Source organism: Daldinia decipiens (assembly GCF_022478715.1).
Source record: "Daldinia decipiens strain CBS 113046 unplaced genomic scaffold F4813scaffold_26, whole genome shotgun sequence".
In the NCBI taxonomy this organism is placed as follows: Eukaryota; Fungi; Ascomycota; class Sordariomycetes; order Xylariales; family Hypoxylaceae; genus Daldinia; species Daldinia decipiens.
In genome coordinates, this window is record NW_026054569.1 from 171,201 (window position 1) to 189,931 (window position 18,731).

Here is an 18,731-nt window from a genome sequence, read left to right on the forward strand (position 1 = left end):
CTACCTTAAGAGGGGGGCACCTAGGTAGCCACGTAGAAATTGTCAAAATATTAAATGCCCAAGTAGTAAACTGGGTTTTTGATACTTCTTTAAAACAGTGCCATTGTTATGAGCCGTATTTTATTATACCAATAGCATCATTTTGTTTAAACACAAAGAATTGGAATTGTTCTTCAAAACTAAGATTTGATTCCACACAAAGGGTTCTCAGCCTGCACACACTATGGAAGTAAAGCTACAACCATAATCTAGAATAAACAAGAATCGAGTTCCTTCTCAAACTAAGAGACAATTTTCCTTAATAAGTTCTGTCTAAGTAATAGTTTAACGAGTAATTAGAGCAAAAAGCTTATAGTATCTACAGTACAGTAAATATTCAATATGTCGAACTTCTCTTGTGGCCATAATCTAAAATCACGCGTTGGCGCCAATCTAGCGTACATAGCTCAAGACAAACGAAAACCATGTCCAGATTGCCAGACTCGGACTCCAGCAGGTGTTCTCATACTGTTGAAAAGTCTACAGAAATCATGTGAGACGAAAAAGCTCTGCGATACACACATCAAGCAGTACCTCCTTACGTACATCTTTGATCGGTTCATCTCCCAACGTAAATCTACTTCTACAGGATTCAAGCAACAATTCGACGAGATTTTCCAGGCATGGGGCACGGCAACCTATTATATGCTAGACCATGACCAGCTCTCAAACCTGTCGGTCACTATCCGGGCCCGCTGGGGGAGCGACGTTGGCAGACAAGCACTGCGAGTTGTAGCCATAGCAGCGCTCAAGGAAAATGACGTATTTGTACCGATAGAGCCAGTAGATGCGGAGATACTTGCCACACTGAATAGTATGATTGGCTTTATGAGAGACAGGGCTAGCGCTGTCGAGACCTTTGAACAGCTAGAAGTTGTCTTTGACGGGGCCGGGACGCTGGGGACGCTGAGAGACAATGTCACATCCGCACTTCTAAGACTCGAGGAAGGCTCCACCAAGTGGGATGCAGCAGCAAATAAGTAATTCATATGTTCGTTATGTAGTAAGCCAGATACAGTCAAGGTTCTTTACTAGGAAATATCTAGAATAGCATAGAAAATTGAAAAAGGTATAATCGCCCCTCACGAGGTAAGTGGGGGAAATATACGAATAAGATCAAATTATACGGCTCTTAAATACTGTTGTAATATAAGTGAATATATATCTTACATTAACTAGATACCTAGGTTAGGTAGTTACATTAAGTACCTGACCTGCATATCATCAATGAATTTGTAATTCACATAGCTTCTAATATAATCTGACATAGATAACATGGATGACAACTCAAGCTTGTATCCGTAGAAAGAGCGAGTCTTGTAGATATTATTCCTTATTTGAAATTTCCCTTAAAGACTAAGCCACTTTTGAAGCACCACTGGTGACAATATTAGCTTATCATATACTTTGAATCATGAGTGGGTGGCAGCTTCGCAATAGTAAGCCTGGAGGTATTAATACTACCCTTCGCGTAGTAGCCCTCAATCTAGTTCGCCCTAGCCTTCTTTACAATAAGTAGAAGTATTTAACTTCTAATTGAAGCTGTTATACCCTTGATACTAGCTATGATAGAATGTGGACACTGACACCCTGGTAAAAAAAAGTTGAGGATTAACGCTGAATTTTAGATACATGTATAATCTTTCAAGCATTCGCTCATGTAGCTGCGAAGAACTATATACATAGAAGGCCATTCGTTATGTTGGCATTAACCATTACTCAAGATCCAACATACTCGGGAGGTACTGACGCCCCTTATCTGACCCCGACGCCGCCATTATGCAATATGTAAACGAAGAAAGCGTAAGGATATTTCTTCAGAGCTTGACATGAGGAAGGCAATAGGTTGATTAAGACTGTAGAACTTTACCGCTACAGCGCTCATCGCAATAAGATAGCACTCCTTTCTTGCTTTGCTATCTCCGCTCTTGCCTTCAACCCACTATCGATTTGATCCGGAACGGTACCATTAGTGAACTCGGCCCAATCACGACACGTCTGGCTAACATCATGTGGAATATCATATTGATGAGTGAGCAGCTCATCTGGCTGAAACAGCATCTGTGAAAAGAAGCCGGCTGATGAGTGCCAGGCGACGTGACAGTGAAAAGGCCAGATTCCGGGGCTCTTGGACGCATCCAGCTGCACAACGAGGTGGCCATGGGCGGCGACCATCTGGACATCACGGCGCATGGGGTTCTTCGTATTGAGGCGCGATAAAGAGTTTTCGGTGTAGTTGCCTGGTCCAGCTGCAAGAATATACATATGCAAACCGTGCGCGTGTATCGGATGGGCTCTAAGGGGTTTCGTGTTAGAATGGTTTATATATATGCTAGGTAGATAACTATTAAACTTACGACTGTCCGGGATTATTAACTATAATCCGGATAGATGAATTTGTCCCGTAGTTTATCAGGTTAGACTCAGCTGTATATTGGAAGCCACCTTTGCTACGAGCCTGGAGAAGAGTCGGGTTGTTGTAATCCACTCTCGCAGCGACGCCCTATCGAAGATCATATAAGACTACTATTCCTAGAATTATAACATATGGAAATATACTTACACCAAATTCCCAGAGAAAGCTACCACTCGAATTAATGTATGCGCCAACGTCCATATGTTGGGTCCACGACGGCTCGGGTAGAGCTATCGGGTAATAAGGTACAGTAAGTGCTAGGTCGTCATTCTCGCAGGTGCCCGGATCTGGAATGTCCCATGGCGTACTGGTTGGAACAGAAGCATTATCAGCGCCTTGGTAATAGATGGCAGCGAGCGCCAACGGCTGTTTCGTGCTAGAGCAAGACGTAATGTTTGCTCTCAACCAAAATGCAGACCCTGGATCGGCATGAGCATGCACAATCACATCAGTTCGTTGACCGACTCCGAGAGTGATAACCTGGGTGTCATAGGGTTTGATTGGGACGAAATCGTTGGCTATAACCGTCATGTTATGCTCGTCGATAGAGATGCGCTGAGTGCCCTCCGCGCCAGAGTTGATGAATCGAAGACGGTGAGTCTTACCCGGTCGGAAGATAAACTTGGATAGCCCGGCATTATCTGTGCAAGGTGTCTCATCGTCGGCGTCCACCGTAGAACAGTCAAAGTTCATCTTTCCGTTGATTAGGTTGTTGTCTGAGTAGGTCAGTCCATTAGAATCAGGACCCATAACCTCTTGGACGACCGCATAATAGTTTCTATGTGACCAGTCTATGTCAATGTCAATAAGCAGTTCTGTAAAGCCCTGGCCTCTGTATACATACCGTTAATCATGATCGGGCCAAGATCAACATCATAGTCCGCATTTCTTGGACCGTAGATGACAATAGGACCGTAGAGACCACCTGCGTACTGAGCGGAGTAGTGGGAATGGTACCAAGATGAACCGTATAGCTCGGCACGGAATTTGTATGTGAAGCTTTTCTCAGGAGCAATCGGGCATTGAGAGACACCGGGAACTCCATCCATCCACGGCGTTCCTGTTTGCAAAAACCCGTGCCAGTGAATCGCTGTCCCCTCCGGTGGACCATCGTCGATGGAATTGGTGACCTTCACCTCGATATAGTCACCCCAGTTAGCTTCAACAAGCGGTCCGGGAAACTGGTCATTGACGAGCAACACTTCCTTCTGATATCCATCTGGCGCGATTATACCTCGACTAATGTTGAACTCGTATCTACGCGTTATACCAGTGTGCGGTGCGTCTGTATAAGGATTGCTCGACCCAGGCCTCCTGTCGCCCCACGGGATAACGTTGAATCCTCCACTCCCAATAATAAAAAGTGGAAGGGCTTGGGCTAGGAGCGTGCCCCAAAGAGAATTTCTAAACGAAATAAATTAGTTGCTGTTGAATTGTTTACCTAGTAAAGCACTCAGATAGGCTTCTCTTACCCATTTTGTGCGGTTGACGAAAGTTCGCCGGCTAAGCAGCAGCAAAAGTTGAGAAACCCCATTACAAAAATAAAAAATCAAATCAAATAACGATCGGACGGCCTCAAGGAAGCCAGAGGAATAAGGAAAGAAGGTCAAGGTTGACCAGAGTAACTACGTGGGAGACACTACAATCTAGGTGTAAAAGAAGGAAACCATCTCATTCCAGATCGAGTGGGCTAACCTATTATATGATATTAGATAACCAGACAGCCTCGCTTATCTTCGCAGGGATAGGAAGTAACTGTAAGAAAACTTTGAGACATGGGCATGTTCCCTTTTTAATGTCTATACAATACTTGTCACCCTAGAAAGGGTATTGTAAGCGTCATCGGCATTGCGGTTGGCACCTATATGTTGTCTGGCGGGTTACATCCTGGACCTGTCAAACAAGATATGAATATGGCTTGTTGACTGTCAGACCCTACTGGGGGGGAAAGACCGATAATGCTGAGCGACGACATACATATAGACATACATATACTTGAAGGGCTGATGCGGCGCACCCTAAGCCAATCGGATACTACCTAGTCGTTGGCCATCGTTGAAGGGGCCACGGTAGAATAGGAGAGTTGGACGAAAACCAACTGTAACACTGATAGACTTTGATGACGACTTCTCATAAATTATTGGCATCTACCAATAGCTGTTTCGAGATATCTCAAGCCTCGCCCCATTAAAATGTATGCAAGAGATGAATAGTGTCTGAGACAGTCGCGTTAGGCCCACTGTTTTCCTCAGGTCCCGAGCTTCGTTTTCATTCATTTTCGTGATAGGATGGAACGTGGACTGCCGTCACGAAAATAAACAGATATCTTAGTTCGGACAGCGTTCCTCCAGACCTCTCCACGGGTTTAAACTGAAACATTTTCAAAGCAGCGGGAATTTTGAGATGTGTTGGGAAGTTGACACCATGAATGAAGAATATGTCATAGTAAACAAGCAAAATAAGGAAAAGGACCGATCTGCTTATACAAAAGCCTAGGTAGAAACAAGGGCGCCTGAGTCGCAAGTCTCTCGTGCTTCGAAAAACTGGGATTTCCTTAGCTTGGCTCATCTTAGGGGATCTAATTCTGCTATGATTGTTCCACGCATGCATGGCTTCGGTGTGGCTGATCCGGAAATTTGATTGGGGTACGCCATAATCCATGGAACATACATGGCAAAACAAAAATCAAGAAATACCTTGGTACCTCTAGGTAGATAAAGCACGATGAGAGCGTGAATGATACGAGACGTGGCTAGCCAGTACATGATTTTGAGAAATGCGGAAACCCGTGGACTCGCCCGTTTGCACTCGACAGGTTAATCTAGCTGTAACTATCCGGATTCGCACAAGTTTTTGATATCCTGGGTAAAGCCATGACTGGAGGGCTATGTTTTCGGCTAATGCCGTGTCAATACTTTGGGGATTAGAATCGACAGTGGTGTTGTTGCTTTTAATTATCAGAGGTGTGGCGTAGTGCTTTGCTTGACATTTCTGAGTCTCAGAGCTGTCATAATTAGTGTATGTACAAGAGATTTGATATATTACAACTTCTCAGCTGGTGTGGCTAGGGGAAGTTCAATATCAGATCGACCCATAGTTTCCACCCAGTCTAGCATCCTTGATGGTAGAGATTCTTTAGTCGATGAATTTGGTATGTCTCAGCTGTTGATATGACTTTTCTGCAGAACTATGAAAATCGAAGCTGAAAAGAATCGGACGCTAACTTTTCGTAAGGTCTTATTCTCGGCCCAAGCTCCGCGGCGGTACCATGAGGTGGGCAAAGTTCTATTGACTTCGTGGACTATACGTGCTTGGTTGAGGAGACATGATAAAAGGTCGTCGTTGTGCTCGCGCAAATGCTTCGACGGCGATGGGCGACGCGTCAGTTCTGATAACACTTCCAATCGACATGAAAAAGCTACGCAAATTTGTTAGTTCCAAGTTAGGCGCGGCCTTAACGAACATCTCAGGCTTCACATACCCAAATGTAGCGCCAGATCCTAACATATATTGACCTAAAGTTCGCATGATACCGTTCTGTCCGGCGCCGTATCTAAATATGTTCACAGTTCCTATGCGCCATATGTTAGGGGCATAGATTCCCCCAAGTCATGGGCTCGGCGGGGTGGGGGAGATAGAGCATACCGAAAATGAAACCGATAATGACGCCAACAGCTATAATGATTTTTAGTTTTAGTAAACACAAATTGCTTGGAGAACTCGATATGGTTACATACTACCACCCATCATAGCTCCCATCTTAACTATTCAATAAATAAAAATGTTAGCGATGCTTTTTAAGTAGTCTTGAGCATCTAAAGTCTTAGGGACTACGAACGTTTGTCGACGGTGGAGGGGCCATGAGGACCGCGGGTTGTTGGAACAGGCGGCATCTTGAGCTGATTCAAATCTCTAGGTACCTGACTGAATCTCAACGATGGTAAAATAGTTTAGAAAAAGAAGTTTAAGGCTATAGCGCTGCTGAGTTGGGTTTGCTGGCTGGCGGGATGCTTCTTTCTTCCGAGGCTCTTAGAAATGATTTCGCAAATCAGCTGTTGTAAAGCCGGGATCTCCAGATTCTTGGCGCGGCTGACTGATTAGATCCAAAGGTCCAGTTTATCAATAAAGAAAATGAGTACGTACCTTAGGTACTTTTAAGCTAAATGATACATGGATCATTCAAGATTAGAAAATGGTTTGGCGCTTTACCCTTCTTGATGATATATCACGTGACGAGAGCATAGCACTTGCTTCACAGGTATGTACCTCATAATAACACATTGCGTCGCATGCATCTATGACTTCCATCCCTAGCTGAAATGGCAATTGTGTACGAAGGAATTCTTAGGTTAGTTAGCAATATTCATATATAGTAAATTGCCAATATTAACAGACGTAATTTTGATATATTTACCTAATGTATTAGGTAGGTACCTATATATATTCTTTTAAGACAAAGCTGTCCTACTCAGTGTATACCTTGGGTACCTAGGGTAACTGTTGAGATGTTATCAACCTACATATGTTTCTAAAGGCAAGGGCGAAAAGGAAAGAAAAAAGTAAAATGGAACTTGCGGCTCTCTTCAGGCTTGCTATTTGTTGTATCAAACCCATGTTGTTGCCACATTAAAATATTGCTAAGGCATGTAAAGCGCTTAGTAAATAAAGTAACTCTGTACTAAAGTTAGGTAGGTTAGGTACATACATACAGAACATCGAAGTAACGGGATTAGCCAGCAAAAAGAGAGACCCGACCTCGACAAGGAACCTGGGCAACTCCAAATCTTTGAGCGACCACATCCTCAAAAGTGTTGCTCGCTCCTCTTACATCACTCAAAAGAGTTGTGTACCTTGATAGTTCGACATATTTCCAATCACATATCGTCGCCTACCTAGGTAGATACCCCTTATCAAGATCGCATGGTATGTATCCAAAATTTCCCAAACTTCTTTTTTCTCTAACCGCGCACAAATCATATTTGACGTCTTCCCTGTCACCCCGGTGTTCCTGTAATCAACTTCAATCAGTTGCTTGTTACCCTCGTCTTAACTTATGGAACGCCCCTTTAACTAACCAGGTTTTTATTATTATCGCCGTTTAGAGAAACGACATCAACAACCCTCTCGTCTGCAAATACCCTCTCTACCTCTCGATCGCTTCTTTCTATCAATACACATATACACATACACACACATACACATACACATATTTCGGCATACTTGGCTAGTTCCGGTCGCGTGCATGATCAACAGAAGGGGCCCGCTTAACCCCCCGACTCGGCTTCTTGGTCTGCCTTCTCATCCACCCGTTCCCTTTCCATCTCGCATTCCATCTCGCTGCTCTTCCTAATGACGGCTGTCGCAAGCCCGCCAACTTTCGCTCAACATAATCGGCCGGCATGGAGTATTAACGGCGGACACGCCGGTCAGATCAATTCCATGAATCCCGATGAGCTGAACCGGATGTTACTGCCTCGAAAGAACTTGCAGCGAAACAACTCTTCCTCTTCCATTTCTTCGACTTCATCCGTATCATCCACCTCAACTATCGCTACTACCGGCTCCCAAACGAATGGCAACTCTGTACCAACTTCGGGAGACATGGGCGCGTGGAATAATGGTACCGGAACACGAAAGCGACCCCAACCGAAAGCCCCGTGGCCGACTCCGAAACCAGATGCTCAGTCGGATTTTGTAAGAATGTCTGCAGGACGCCCGCAGTTGGTTGGTGGCATAAATGGATCTGCGCCGATGCATTCAGCTTCACCAGTATTACCTTCCCAAGGCATGATTGGAGCGCAGCAAGGAATGTCCCGTCCCATGGCTGATTCCTTAACCGGCGGGAACCAGCCTGTATTATATCTCTTATCTCTCAACGGAACGTTTGAGCGCAAAACGATATCTGTCCCGTTTTCTCCTGAGACCCTTAGGATTGGTCGTCAGACGAACGCAAAGACAGTTCCCACACCAGTTAATGGTTTCTTCGACTCGAAAGTCCTTTCCCGCCAACATGCAGAGATCTGGGCGGACCGCCAGGGAAAGATCTGGATTCGCGATGTTAAGTCTTCGAACGGTACTTTTGTCAATGGTACACGATTGTCACAAGAGAACCGCGAGTCCGAGCCACATGAATTGCAAACCAACGATCATTTAGAACTGGGTATTGATATCGTTAGTGAGGATCAGAAGACCATTGTGCATCATAAAGTGGCGGCGAAGGTTGAGCATGCAGGTTTCTTGAACCCTTCGAGTAATCTTCTCGATATGAATTTCGGCGATCTCGATCCTGCGAATGGCTCGATGATGATGATGGGTCCGCAAGGTGGTCTGCCTGCTCGGCCTAGAACGGGAAGTCAAGCTTCCATGGCGAGTAACGGACGGATTGCGGGCGGTAGTATGATGGGGTCCCAAGGAAACGTCATGGGTCATCAACGAGGTCTGTTCTTTTCGCCTATTAGCACCGAGCAGATTGTAAAGCGGCTTCAGGTAAGCAAGACCCATTTCTTATACTGGATTAATGTCTAACCATACCTAGCATGAGATGCGGAATCAGCGTCTTCAATCACAAGATCTGGGTCGAACAAATCAGTTTGTCCAAGGACTTCTGACGAAAGATGATATTAAGGATATCGAGAAACCCGAAGTAGCTGAGCAGCCACGGTCACAAATAATCAATGGAAATGGGATATCATTCAGATCCGATAATAAAACACGATTCTCTGATCCTCCAGCCCCACCACCACAACAACCTTTGCCCGAGAAACCAGATGTTCCGTCTCTAAAGCGAGGTATCACCGAGCGGCCTAAACAGCCTAGCCAGAACATGTCACCGATCCGACAGGACGGAATGAGCCAGATCCTACACTTGACAGAATTATTGAGTAACGCGAAGCGGGAAATAGAAAATCAAAGTTCACGTATGCGAGAACTTGAGGAAACCTTGCAGAAAGAGCGACTAGCTCGAGAGCTTGCCGAGGAGTTGGCCAGAAGATTAGAAGAGAACTCTAACATACAGACAAATGGTGTTCCCGTGAAGTCGGAAGCTCAGGGGACCGCATTAGAAGAAGCTTTCGAACCACCCATAGATGAAGTATCGCCTGCTACCGATAATATTCTCAACGCCACTAACAAAACAGCTCCGCAAGCTGAAGCCATCGAAGCTTCCGCCACGCAGTTACATACTCAGATTGAGTCAATGGTATTAGAAATCAGGGATCTACGACAGCAGCTCGATGCTTTCAAGCAGCGAGCGGAGACAGCTGAAGCTGAAAGAGATGCAGGCCGCAAGAGTCTAGCAGAAATGGCTTTGCAGATTCGAAGAGATGCTGAAGCTAAAGAAGCTGCTGCACGGGAGAAAGCTCTATCGGATTCCCGTGCCATCAAGAAATTTAGCAATGCCATTGTGACTTCTGAGGACTTGTCCACTGTGGCTAGAACATCACCTCCAGACTCAAGCCAGGGTCAGTCAGATTCTAGCGAAACCATTGACCAACCCACGCTCTCAAGGGCCAATACCATTACGCCACATTCCACGATGTCGGGGCTTTTACCACGCGATCAGGCATTGGCAAACAGCATACCTTACGCATCTATGATAGGAGTTGTCCTTATCGGTATGGGCTTAATGGTTTATATAAACGGGTGGCAACCGCAGCCAAGACTCGAGCGATGAGCAACTTAGCTATTGCACAGTCAAATTAATGTTTTCTGCCCGGTGTCGACATAACTGACTACCTAGGTACATATTGACATCCATCCTTTACACATTCACGACTTCTTTCCCTTTGTCCTCATTCTATAATAAGTTCGTCCAACTTTCGTATCTTCAGATACCAGTCTTTTTGTAACAAGGCATCAATTTGGGACCGGCGTTAGGGGAGCGGCAAGTGACTACGTTAAGGCCACCAGACTATGGGGCTTTCATCCCTTTTCTATTTAGCATCGATGATTATGCGCACTCGGCCTCTAGGATGCGGTTCATTTGTGGCAGGATACGGAAAATTATTGAGTACGCCGGATCGAGATGACCCGATTAGAAAATAGGGGCCATCGAAAGGCTACTTCTATGCGTCTTCATAGCTAGGCGTCCGCTATATATTAGCAGGTCGGTTCTGGTCATAGGACTTGGTTGGTGATGTGCTAGGTACATTGCCTCGCGATCCATAAAAGGTAGCTTACGTTTGCATAGCGCATGGACAACGAAACGATTTTATTCCGCAACAGCAGCATTGATCGTGATGTGACGGCGACTTGTAATTATATAATTAAAATGTAATATATTTAGGCGAGGTTTTTAAGGTCGAGAAGTTCTTATCCATTACGTACCTAAAGTAATTCGAACGATCATCCGAGTCTCGAGTTTCCCATTTCCCCTTTTCCAAGAGCGATAAGGAACACACAACCATCAAGTCAACAAACCGCCTCCGCCAGAACATCAAAAGCATGTTCTAGGTAGCCATGATAATATCTAAGGGTTGGAAGTTCGTCTTAGTGTAAATCCCAAAGTAAACCCGGCGTTACAGTGCAGCCAGTTGAAGGGTAACCTTTCCCTTTGCTGAAGTAGCTGGGTTTATGAACAAGGTTCATCACGTCAGGTCGTCTTCGTCGTCAAATTACAGAGACAACCCCAAATAGAGTCTACACCTCATCCCAAAATCATCCTTAACCATCAACCCAAAGTCTAACCCAATTAGGCATATATGGACCATTTTACACCGTAATAATACTAGCGCACCCAAAACTCAACTACCATTTCACTAACATTATATTTATATAAATATACGCTTTTATATAATTATTAATAAATACGTACATAAATAAAAATAACAATAATAACAATAAAATAATAACAAATAAATCAATAATATTAAGATTAATATATTAAAATATTTAAAAAAAAAATCTATTTAAAGTTAACTAAATATAGTATATTCTTATATTCTAATAATAATAAATACCTAATCTTTTTATCTAATAAAATTAGATATTTTATCTTTTCCTCCCTTATTTATAATAAAAATATTTTATTATTAATAAAATATTTTTATATTAATATTATATAACTATTATTTATTTTATTTTCTTTTTACAATTAATTAATTATAAATTATAACTAAATAAATAAAACCTTAAAATTTATACTAATATATATTTATATTAATCTAAATATATATTATTACACATTTATAATTTCACATATTTATAATTATATACACTTATAACAATTAAAAAATAAAACCATAATAATTTAAATTAAAAATTATCCCATAAATAAAATTACATCAATACATATCGTACCATCCTATTCCTAATATATCCCTTTTTATTTCTTATAATAACCTACATCTAAATTAATATTAATAATTAACTTTAATAATCTACTACTATATTAATTTAATATTACTTTTAATTTTCCCACATTTTACTTATCTTTTTAAACGTAAATTAATTTAATTATCCTCCACTAATATCTTTATAACCTTATTTAAAAACACCTTTATTATTACATCTACCAAATTATAACTACCATATATTTATTAAATATTATTAATTTCTTTATTTTTATATAATTACTTTAAAACTATAAAATTAATTATTAATCTCTTCTTATTAATACTACCCATCTAAACAAAACATTAATATAATAAAAAAAAATCTATATATAAAATAAAAAAAATTATTAAAAAACTTAATCAATTTAAAATAATATTAATAATATTATAAATAATATAACCCATATTAAAATCTTATACCATTCCATAAATCTTATTAATAAATATATTACACATAATATATTTATATTTAATAAATAACTAATAAATAATATTACTAATAAATTATATTTTATTATTATAATTTATAAATCTTTTATTATTAAATATTACAATATAGTTAATTTAAAAACTCATATCCTTATTATTAACAAATAAACCATCTATAAAAACATATAAACGCAAATCTTAAAAATCCAACTCTATATACCTAAAACCTTAATTCTTATAATTTATCTACTATTTAATCCTCGCATTAAAGGCTTTAATTTCCTTTAACCTAAATTTCATATACTACACTACCGTAAAATAATCAAAAACTACTTCAAACTAATAAATAAACATAATATAAATACCTTTTATATATTATTCTATAAATTTTTTAATTATATTAAATACCTTTAAATCCAATTTTTCCAACCTTTTTACTTATCCTTTTTAAATAATAAAAATTATCTTTTTATAAATTACAATTTATAATTTATTAAAATCTTTAATTACACCTAATTTTAAAACCTTTTAAAATTTTACTTTAATATTTATTTTTATAAAAACCTTATCCTTTTCAATTAAAAACTCCATTATACCAATATTTAATATATCATTTATTTATAAATTTATAATTTTAAATAATTAATTTAATTTTATAATTAACAAATATAAATTAAATATTAATAAAATCATACCTAATTCTTTTTAATAATATTTAAAATAAATTTTAAACTAATATATACCTAATTCTATAAATCTATATAAAAATTTAACTACTTATAATAATATTCCCTTAAAATATTTACTTTTTAATTCTAAAAATAAATATATATATATTATCCTTTATATAAAAATTTTAAATTATATATATACTATAGTAATATTTTGGATTATTACTTTTATACCTTACTATTATAATATAAATATTAAAATTAATATCAAACATTAATTAACATATTAAATTATTAAAATATATATTATAATAAAATCTTTATTAAAATTTCTATAACCTTATACTATAAATTATAATTTCTTATATAATATTAATATATTCTTCCCTTTAATTTTATAAATTATATAAGATTTAAATATAATTACACCTTAATAAAATATTTTATTATATATTTTAAGTTATAAAATATTATTTATAAAAAAAATATTAAATTCCTTTATATTAAAGATTTTATATAATTTTTCTAACACAATTATTTTTTCGTTTAATTATAATTTTAAAATAAAAATATAATTATTTTTTTTTATATTAATATATATTATATTTATAATAAATATATTTAAATTCTTATTAAATATAACCTTATATTTATTAAAATTAAATTAAGGTAGTAATAATAGTAAATAAATTTTAAAACTTTTTTTTAATTATTTATATAATTTAATGTATATATTTTAGAAAATTAAGGTATTTTTTAACGCATTTAATATAATAATTATATTTTTATTTATAATAATAATAATTTTATATAATTTTTTTTATTTACCTTTTTTACAATAAATTAATACATTATTATTAATAAATAATAATATAAATAATATTTTTAAAATATTTAATCCATTTCTTATATTTATAACATTATAAATAATTTTTTACGTTTTAACCTTTTTAATTTTAATTATAACCTTTTATATTACTTAAATTTTTTTTAATTATAATTATATGGGAAGAAAATTTATATTAATCTTTAAATAAACATTAAAAATTAATAAAATAAAAATAAAATTATTTAAATTTATTATATTATTTATAACCTTAATTATTATTTATAAATAAATTTTTTTTAATTTTTATATTTTTTTAAAGATAATTTTATATATTTTTTAAATTAAATTATAATACTTTTTTACTTTATTAATTAACTAATATATTTTAATAAATATTTAATTATAAATAATTTTTATAAAATAAATCTTATTATAAAATTTAACACTATTAAAATTAATACCTATATTATAATTAAAGATGTTTGGTAGTTTTAAGTATATATTAATTTAATATTATTTAAATATTTTTTAAATTTTTTTAATAAAAATATTTTTTATAAACTAAATTATTTAAAATTTTATTATTATATTAATTATATAAAAAATTAATTTTTTATTTAAATATATAATATTAATAATTATTTTATAATTAAAATTTATATTAAGATTTTTAAAATTAAATTTAAAATATTAAAATGTTTTATTTTTAATTTAATAATAGTAATAAAATTTATTAATTTTTTTAAAGTTTTTAATATTTATTTTATATCCTACCTTATTAAATAAATTATAAAATTTATTAATAAATAAATAATTAAAATATATATATAAATAATATAATTTTATTTTTATAAAATAAATAATATTATTAAATTAAAATTATAAATATTTTTATTTTTATATAATTTTAATTATTATACCATTTTTATTAATTAATTAATTAATAATATTATTAAAATATACTCTTAAATAATCTATATCTTTAATAAAAAAAAGAAATAAAATATTTATTTTTATTATATAAAAATTTACTTTACCAAATAAAATATTAATTATTATAATTTTTAATAATTTAATAAATAAATTATTTTTAAAACATATATTAATTTTACTAATATAATTAATATTTAAATTATTATAATATTTTAAATTTTTATTAATAAAAATTTAATATTAGTTTTTATTTATAATTAATATTTATATTATTTTTATATTTGGTATAATATTTTAAAATATATTTTTTATATATTAATTAAAAATAAATATGGTATTAGTATTAAATTTATTAATAAATTTTTTAGGAATTAATATTTATAAATTAAATCAATATTAAAAAGATTTATTTAAAAAATAAATTGTAATTATATATTAATTTTTTAATTTTTCTTCTTTTCCAATAAATTTTTTAAATTTTTTTACGTTAAAATTTTTAATATTTTTATATTTGGTTAAAAAAATTATATAATTTTCTTTTACTTAATTTTTCTTAATTTTTTATTAGGCTTTAATTTTTTTACGTTTTTTTTTTAAATATTTAATTAATTAACATTCTTTTTTTTTATATATTTAATAATAATATTTTTAATATTTTAACATTTTCTAATAAATATTATATTTATTATTTTTATTATTATAATAATATTTATAATTAATATAATATTAATTAATATTATATTTATTATTATTATTATTTTTATTATTAATATTTACTATAAATTAACATACCTTTTTAAAATTTTTAAATATTTTAATAAATATTTAGAATTTACTAATTAATTCTTTAAAATAATATAACAAAATAAATAATATATATTATAATTATAATATATTATAATATATTTTATATATAATTATAATAAATTATTATTTTTCTTTAAAATTAGATTTAAGAATATATTAATATAATAATATTTTTATATTAAATTTATTTTTATTCTTCTTTTCAACCTTTATATTATAGAAAATAATAATTATTCAATTTTAATAATATTATATCTTATTTTGTTTTATATTAAAATATTATTTTATAGTTATATATATATTTATAAAATATTAATATTTAAATATATTATAAAAAAAATAAATTATTATTCTTCTAATAAAAATAGTAAAAAATATAGTATAAAATTATATTTATTAAATTTCTATTGTATAATATATATTTAAAAAAAATCGAAATTTATTTTTAAAAATGTTATATGTTTTTTTTATATAATTATTTTCATTATTTTAAACCTTTTTAAAATAATTTATAATTATTAAAAGATATATTTTATTAAAGACTTATATTGGAAAAATGTTATAATAAATTTAAATCTATTAGTTACTAATAAGTATAAAGATTTAAACGGGGGGATTAAGTGTTTATAAAGGTAATAAAATTATTTAAAAAGAAAAATTATAATTTTTAATAAGTTAGTTTCCTCTGTTTAGTTTAATATTTAATAAAATTGTTGATATTATATATAAATTATCTAATGGCGGTTTAAGGGGTTTAAATATATTTCTTATAATTAAAGGAAGGGGTTATATTTAGCTAATTTTATATTTAGGGTTATATTTTAAATTATACCTTTATTAAAGTTATATTAATTATTATAGATAATTTGGTATATTTTATAATAGTAGATTAGGGTTAAGTATATAAAGAAAGGGGGAGGAGAGATGTATTAAGAACAATAATTAGTTAAGAGATTAGAAAATAGGTTTTGATTATTAGGTTAATAACAAAATGTTAGGGATTAATAATAGTTAGTTAAAAATAAAAAATAATATTTATTTTAATTATAGAATAAGTAATATATATTATAGATTGGAAAAGGATGGGGTTTAAAGTATAGTATTTTATATTAAGATTTGCTTTATAAGTGTAATCGTATGTATTAGCGTTTATAGGTTAAAAATTATTTAATGTTATTATATTAACGCTTGTAATTGTATAAACGCGTATGTAGCGGGATATATTAATCTTTTTTTAATTTTATAAATTAAAATTTTCCATATTAATATATTAAGCTATTTTATTTTTATTATTTTTAATTTAATAGTATTTTATATGGATAAGTTATATAATAATATAAAGTTAATAAATATTTTTATATAATTAATATTATGTTTTTTTATATAAATATTTCTTTATATTAATATATTTTATAACGCCAATTATAATTATTTTAATAATGTTTTAAAGTTATTTATTGTAAAATTTTTAAATCGTTTTTAATATTTAGCTATTATTTCTTTGGTTAAGCGTATATATAATGTTTTATTATTAATAGTTTTAAAATTTATTAGTACGAAGAGTATTTATATTACTTTTTATTTAAGTATAATTATTTAAAAATTAATTTTTTTTTATTATATTATTATATAGTTAAATATTATATTAAGTATAAATATCTAACTAAGGAAATAATTTAAAAATTTATATAGTTTATTTATATTCTTCTATTTAATAAGATTGTATATAACGCAAGTTTACGTTTACACTAAACTTTCTACTTATGTTTCTTAAGACATAATAGAAAAAATTAATAATATAAATAATAATAATTTTATAAGTAAAAAATTTAAATTACAATAATCTATTAAAAATACAAATAGATTGTATAAAGGGGTAAAGTTATAACTTATTATAAATTATAAAAATAATATAAAAAAAAATATTAATATTATTTATATTATTATAATAAAAATTTTTAAATTAAAATAATAATAACTTTTTTAACCTTACTAATTTATATTATTACTATTTAATAATATTAATTAATATTAATAAATATATACGTAAATAAAAATAATAATAATAACAATAAAATAATAATAAATAAATTAATAATATTAAAATTAATATATTAAAATATTTAAAAAAAAAAAATTTATTTAAGATTAATTAGGTATAACATATTCTTATATTCTAATAATAATAAATATCTAATTTTTTTATTTAGTAAAATTGGATATCTTATCTTTTCCTCTTTTATTTACAATAAAGGTACCTTATCATCAATAAAGTGCCTTTATGTCAATGTTACATAACCATCAATAACATTATAAAACTTAATAAAATATAAACAAATTTAATATAATCGATTAATAATTAATTATTAATCAATTAATTATTAATTTTTATTTTATTTTATTTAAATATAAAAAGTTTATTTTAAAATAAATAAAAAATAAAAAATAAATAAAACGTGTTAAAAACTTAAGTATTTAACGTTATAATATAAAGAATTTAATGGTTATAATGCGTTGTAATTATAAAGTATTTAACTTTATTTTAATGATTAAAAACGTTAAAAACTTATTTTAAAGTTGTATAAAGCTTATCTTAAAGTAAACCGAAAGCGTAACTTATTTTAAAGTTATCTTTAACCATTAATTTAAAGTTTAACTTAATCAAGCATATGTAAACCATTTTATACCATAATAATATTAACGCATTTAAAACTTAACTATTATTTTACTAATATTATATTTATATAAATATATGCTTTTATATAATATTATAAAAATTAATAAAATATAAATAAATTTAATATAATTAATTATTAATTTTTTTTTATTTTATTTAAATATAAAAAGTTTATTTTAAAATAAATAAAAAATAAAAAATAAGTAAACACATATTTAATTAATTCTTAATTAATTAAGAATTAATTAAATAAAGCGCGTTAAAAACCTAAATACTTAACGTTATAATACAAGGAATTTAATGGTTATAATGTGCTGTAATTACAAGGCATTTAACCTTATTTTAATGATTAAAAACGTTAAAAACTCACCTTAAAATCGTATAAAGCTCACCCCAAAGCGGACCCCGTCAAATGCAACCAATTAAAATGTTGGATCCAAGGCCCCAGCTTTTGCCAAATCGGGTTAGACTTTGGGTTGATGGTCAAGGATGACTTTGGGATGAGGTGTAGACTCTTTTTCAACACGTGCTGTATGCCTGCAAGGATGTTATCACGGACCAGCTAGGTTAGGGTATTGTAGAAGCTAACCTAGGCTGT

General features: G+C 31.6%; 4 protein-coding genes across 4 annotated transcripts; 2 read left to right on the forward strand and 2 right to left on the reverse strand.

The window, feature by feature from the left end:
* Nucleotides 1-294: 294 nt before the first annotated feature.
* Nucleotides 295-1,023, forward strand: F4813DRAFT_397850 (uncharacterized protein; the record flags this gene model as incomplete). Its single annotated transcript, XM_049247981.1, has 1 exon — nucleotides 295-1,023. Exon 1 carries the CDS (start codon nucleotides 382-384, stop codon nucleotides 1,021-1,023), a length of 642 nt encoding a protein of 213 aa, XP_049097876.1. The 5' UTR covers nucleotides 295-381.
* Nucleotides 1,024-1,518: 495 nt separating this feature from the next.
* F4813DRAFT_148721 (putative multicopper oxidase) lies at nucleotides 1,519-4,356 on the reverse strand. Its single transcript, XM_049238927.1, has 5 exons — nucleotides 3,928-4,356; nucleotides 3,300-3,859; nucleotides 2,603-3,246; nucleotides 2,397-2,542; nucleotides 1,519-2,335 (listed from the first exon to the last, which is right to left on the reverse strand). Exons 1-5 carry the CDS (start codon nucleotides 3,987-3,989, stop codon nucleotides 1,921-1,923), a joined length of 1,827 nt encoding a protein of 608 aa, XP_049097877.1. The 5' UTR covers nucleotides 3,990-4,356; the 3' UTR covers nucleotides 1,519-1,920.
* A 1,072-nt stretch (nucleotides 4,357-5,428) lies between these two features.
* On the reverse strand, nucleotides 5,429-6,651 carry F4813DRAFT_148719 (reactive mitochondrial oxygen species modulator 1-domain-containing protein). The gene is made up of 6 exons (XM_049238926.1): nucleotides 6,599-6,651; nucleotides 6,294-6,534; nucleotides 6,193-6,219; nucleotides 6,101-6,130; nucleotides 5,937-6,027; nucleotides 5,429-5,873 (listed from the first exon to the last, which is right to left on the reverse strand). Exons 2-6 carry the CDS (start codon nucleotides 6,346-6,348, stop codon nucleotides 5,741-5,743), a joined length of 336 nt encoding a protein of 111 aa, XP_049097878.1. The 5' UTR covers nucleotides 6,349-6,534; nucleotides 6,599-6,651; the 3' UTR covers nucleotides 5,429-5,740.
* Nucleotides 6,652-7,804: 1,153 nt separating this feature from the next.
* Nucleotides 7,805-10,127, forward strand: F4813DRAFT_391194 (uncharacterized protein; the record flags this gene model as incomplete). Its single annotated transcript, XM_049247131.1, has 2 exons — nucleotides 7,805-8,941; nucleotides 8,991-10,127. 2 exons carry the CDS (start codon nucleotides 7,805-7,807, stop codon nucleotides 10,125-10,127), a joined length of 2,274 nt encoding a protein of 757 aa, XP_049097879.1.
* Nucleotides 10,128-18,731: the final 8,604 nt, after the last annotated feature.

What these genes read in the sequence shown, in the direction of transcription:
- F4813DRAFT_148721 (XM_049238927.1), bottom strand. Translation starts at nt 3,989, where the DNA reads ATGGGGTTTCTCAACTTTTGCTGCTGCTTAGCCGGCGAACTTTCGTCA. An exon ending in TCGTCAACCGCACAAAATGG is followed by an intron (nt 3,860 to 3,927) that starts GTAAGAGAAGCC and finishes TATTTCGTTTAG; the next exon opens with AAATTCTCTTTGGGGCACGC. An exon ending in TGGCCCGATCATGATTAACG is followed by an intron (nt 3,247 to 3,299) that starts GTATGTATACAG and finishes ACATTGACATAG; the next exon opens with ACTGGTCACATAGAAACTAT.
- F4813DRAFT_148719 (XM_049238926.1), bottom strand. Translation starts at nt 6,348, where the DNA reads ATGCCGCCTGTTCCAACAACCCGCGGTCCTCATGGCCCCTCCACCGTC. An exon ending in CCCCTCCACCGTCGACAAAC is followed by an intron (nt 6,220 to 6,293) that starts GTTCGTAGTCCC and finishes TTTATTGAATAG; the next exon opens with TTAAGATGGGAGCTATGATG. An exon ending in CATTATCGGTTTCATTTTCG is followed by an intron (nt 6,028 to 6,100) that starts GTATGCTCTATC and finishes TATGGCGCATAG; the next exon opens with GAACTGTGAACATATTTAGA.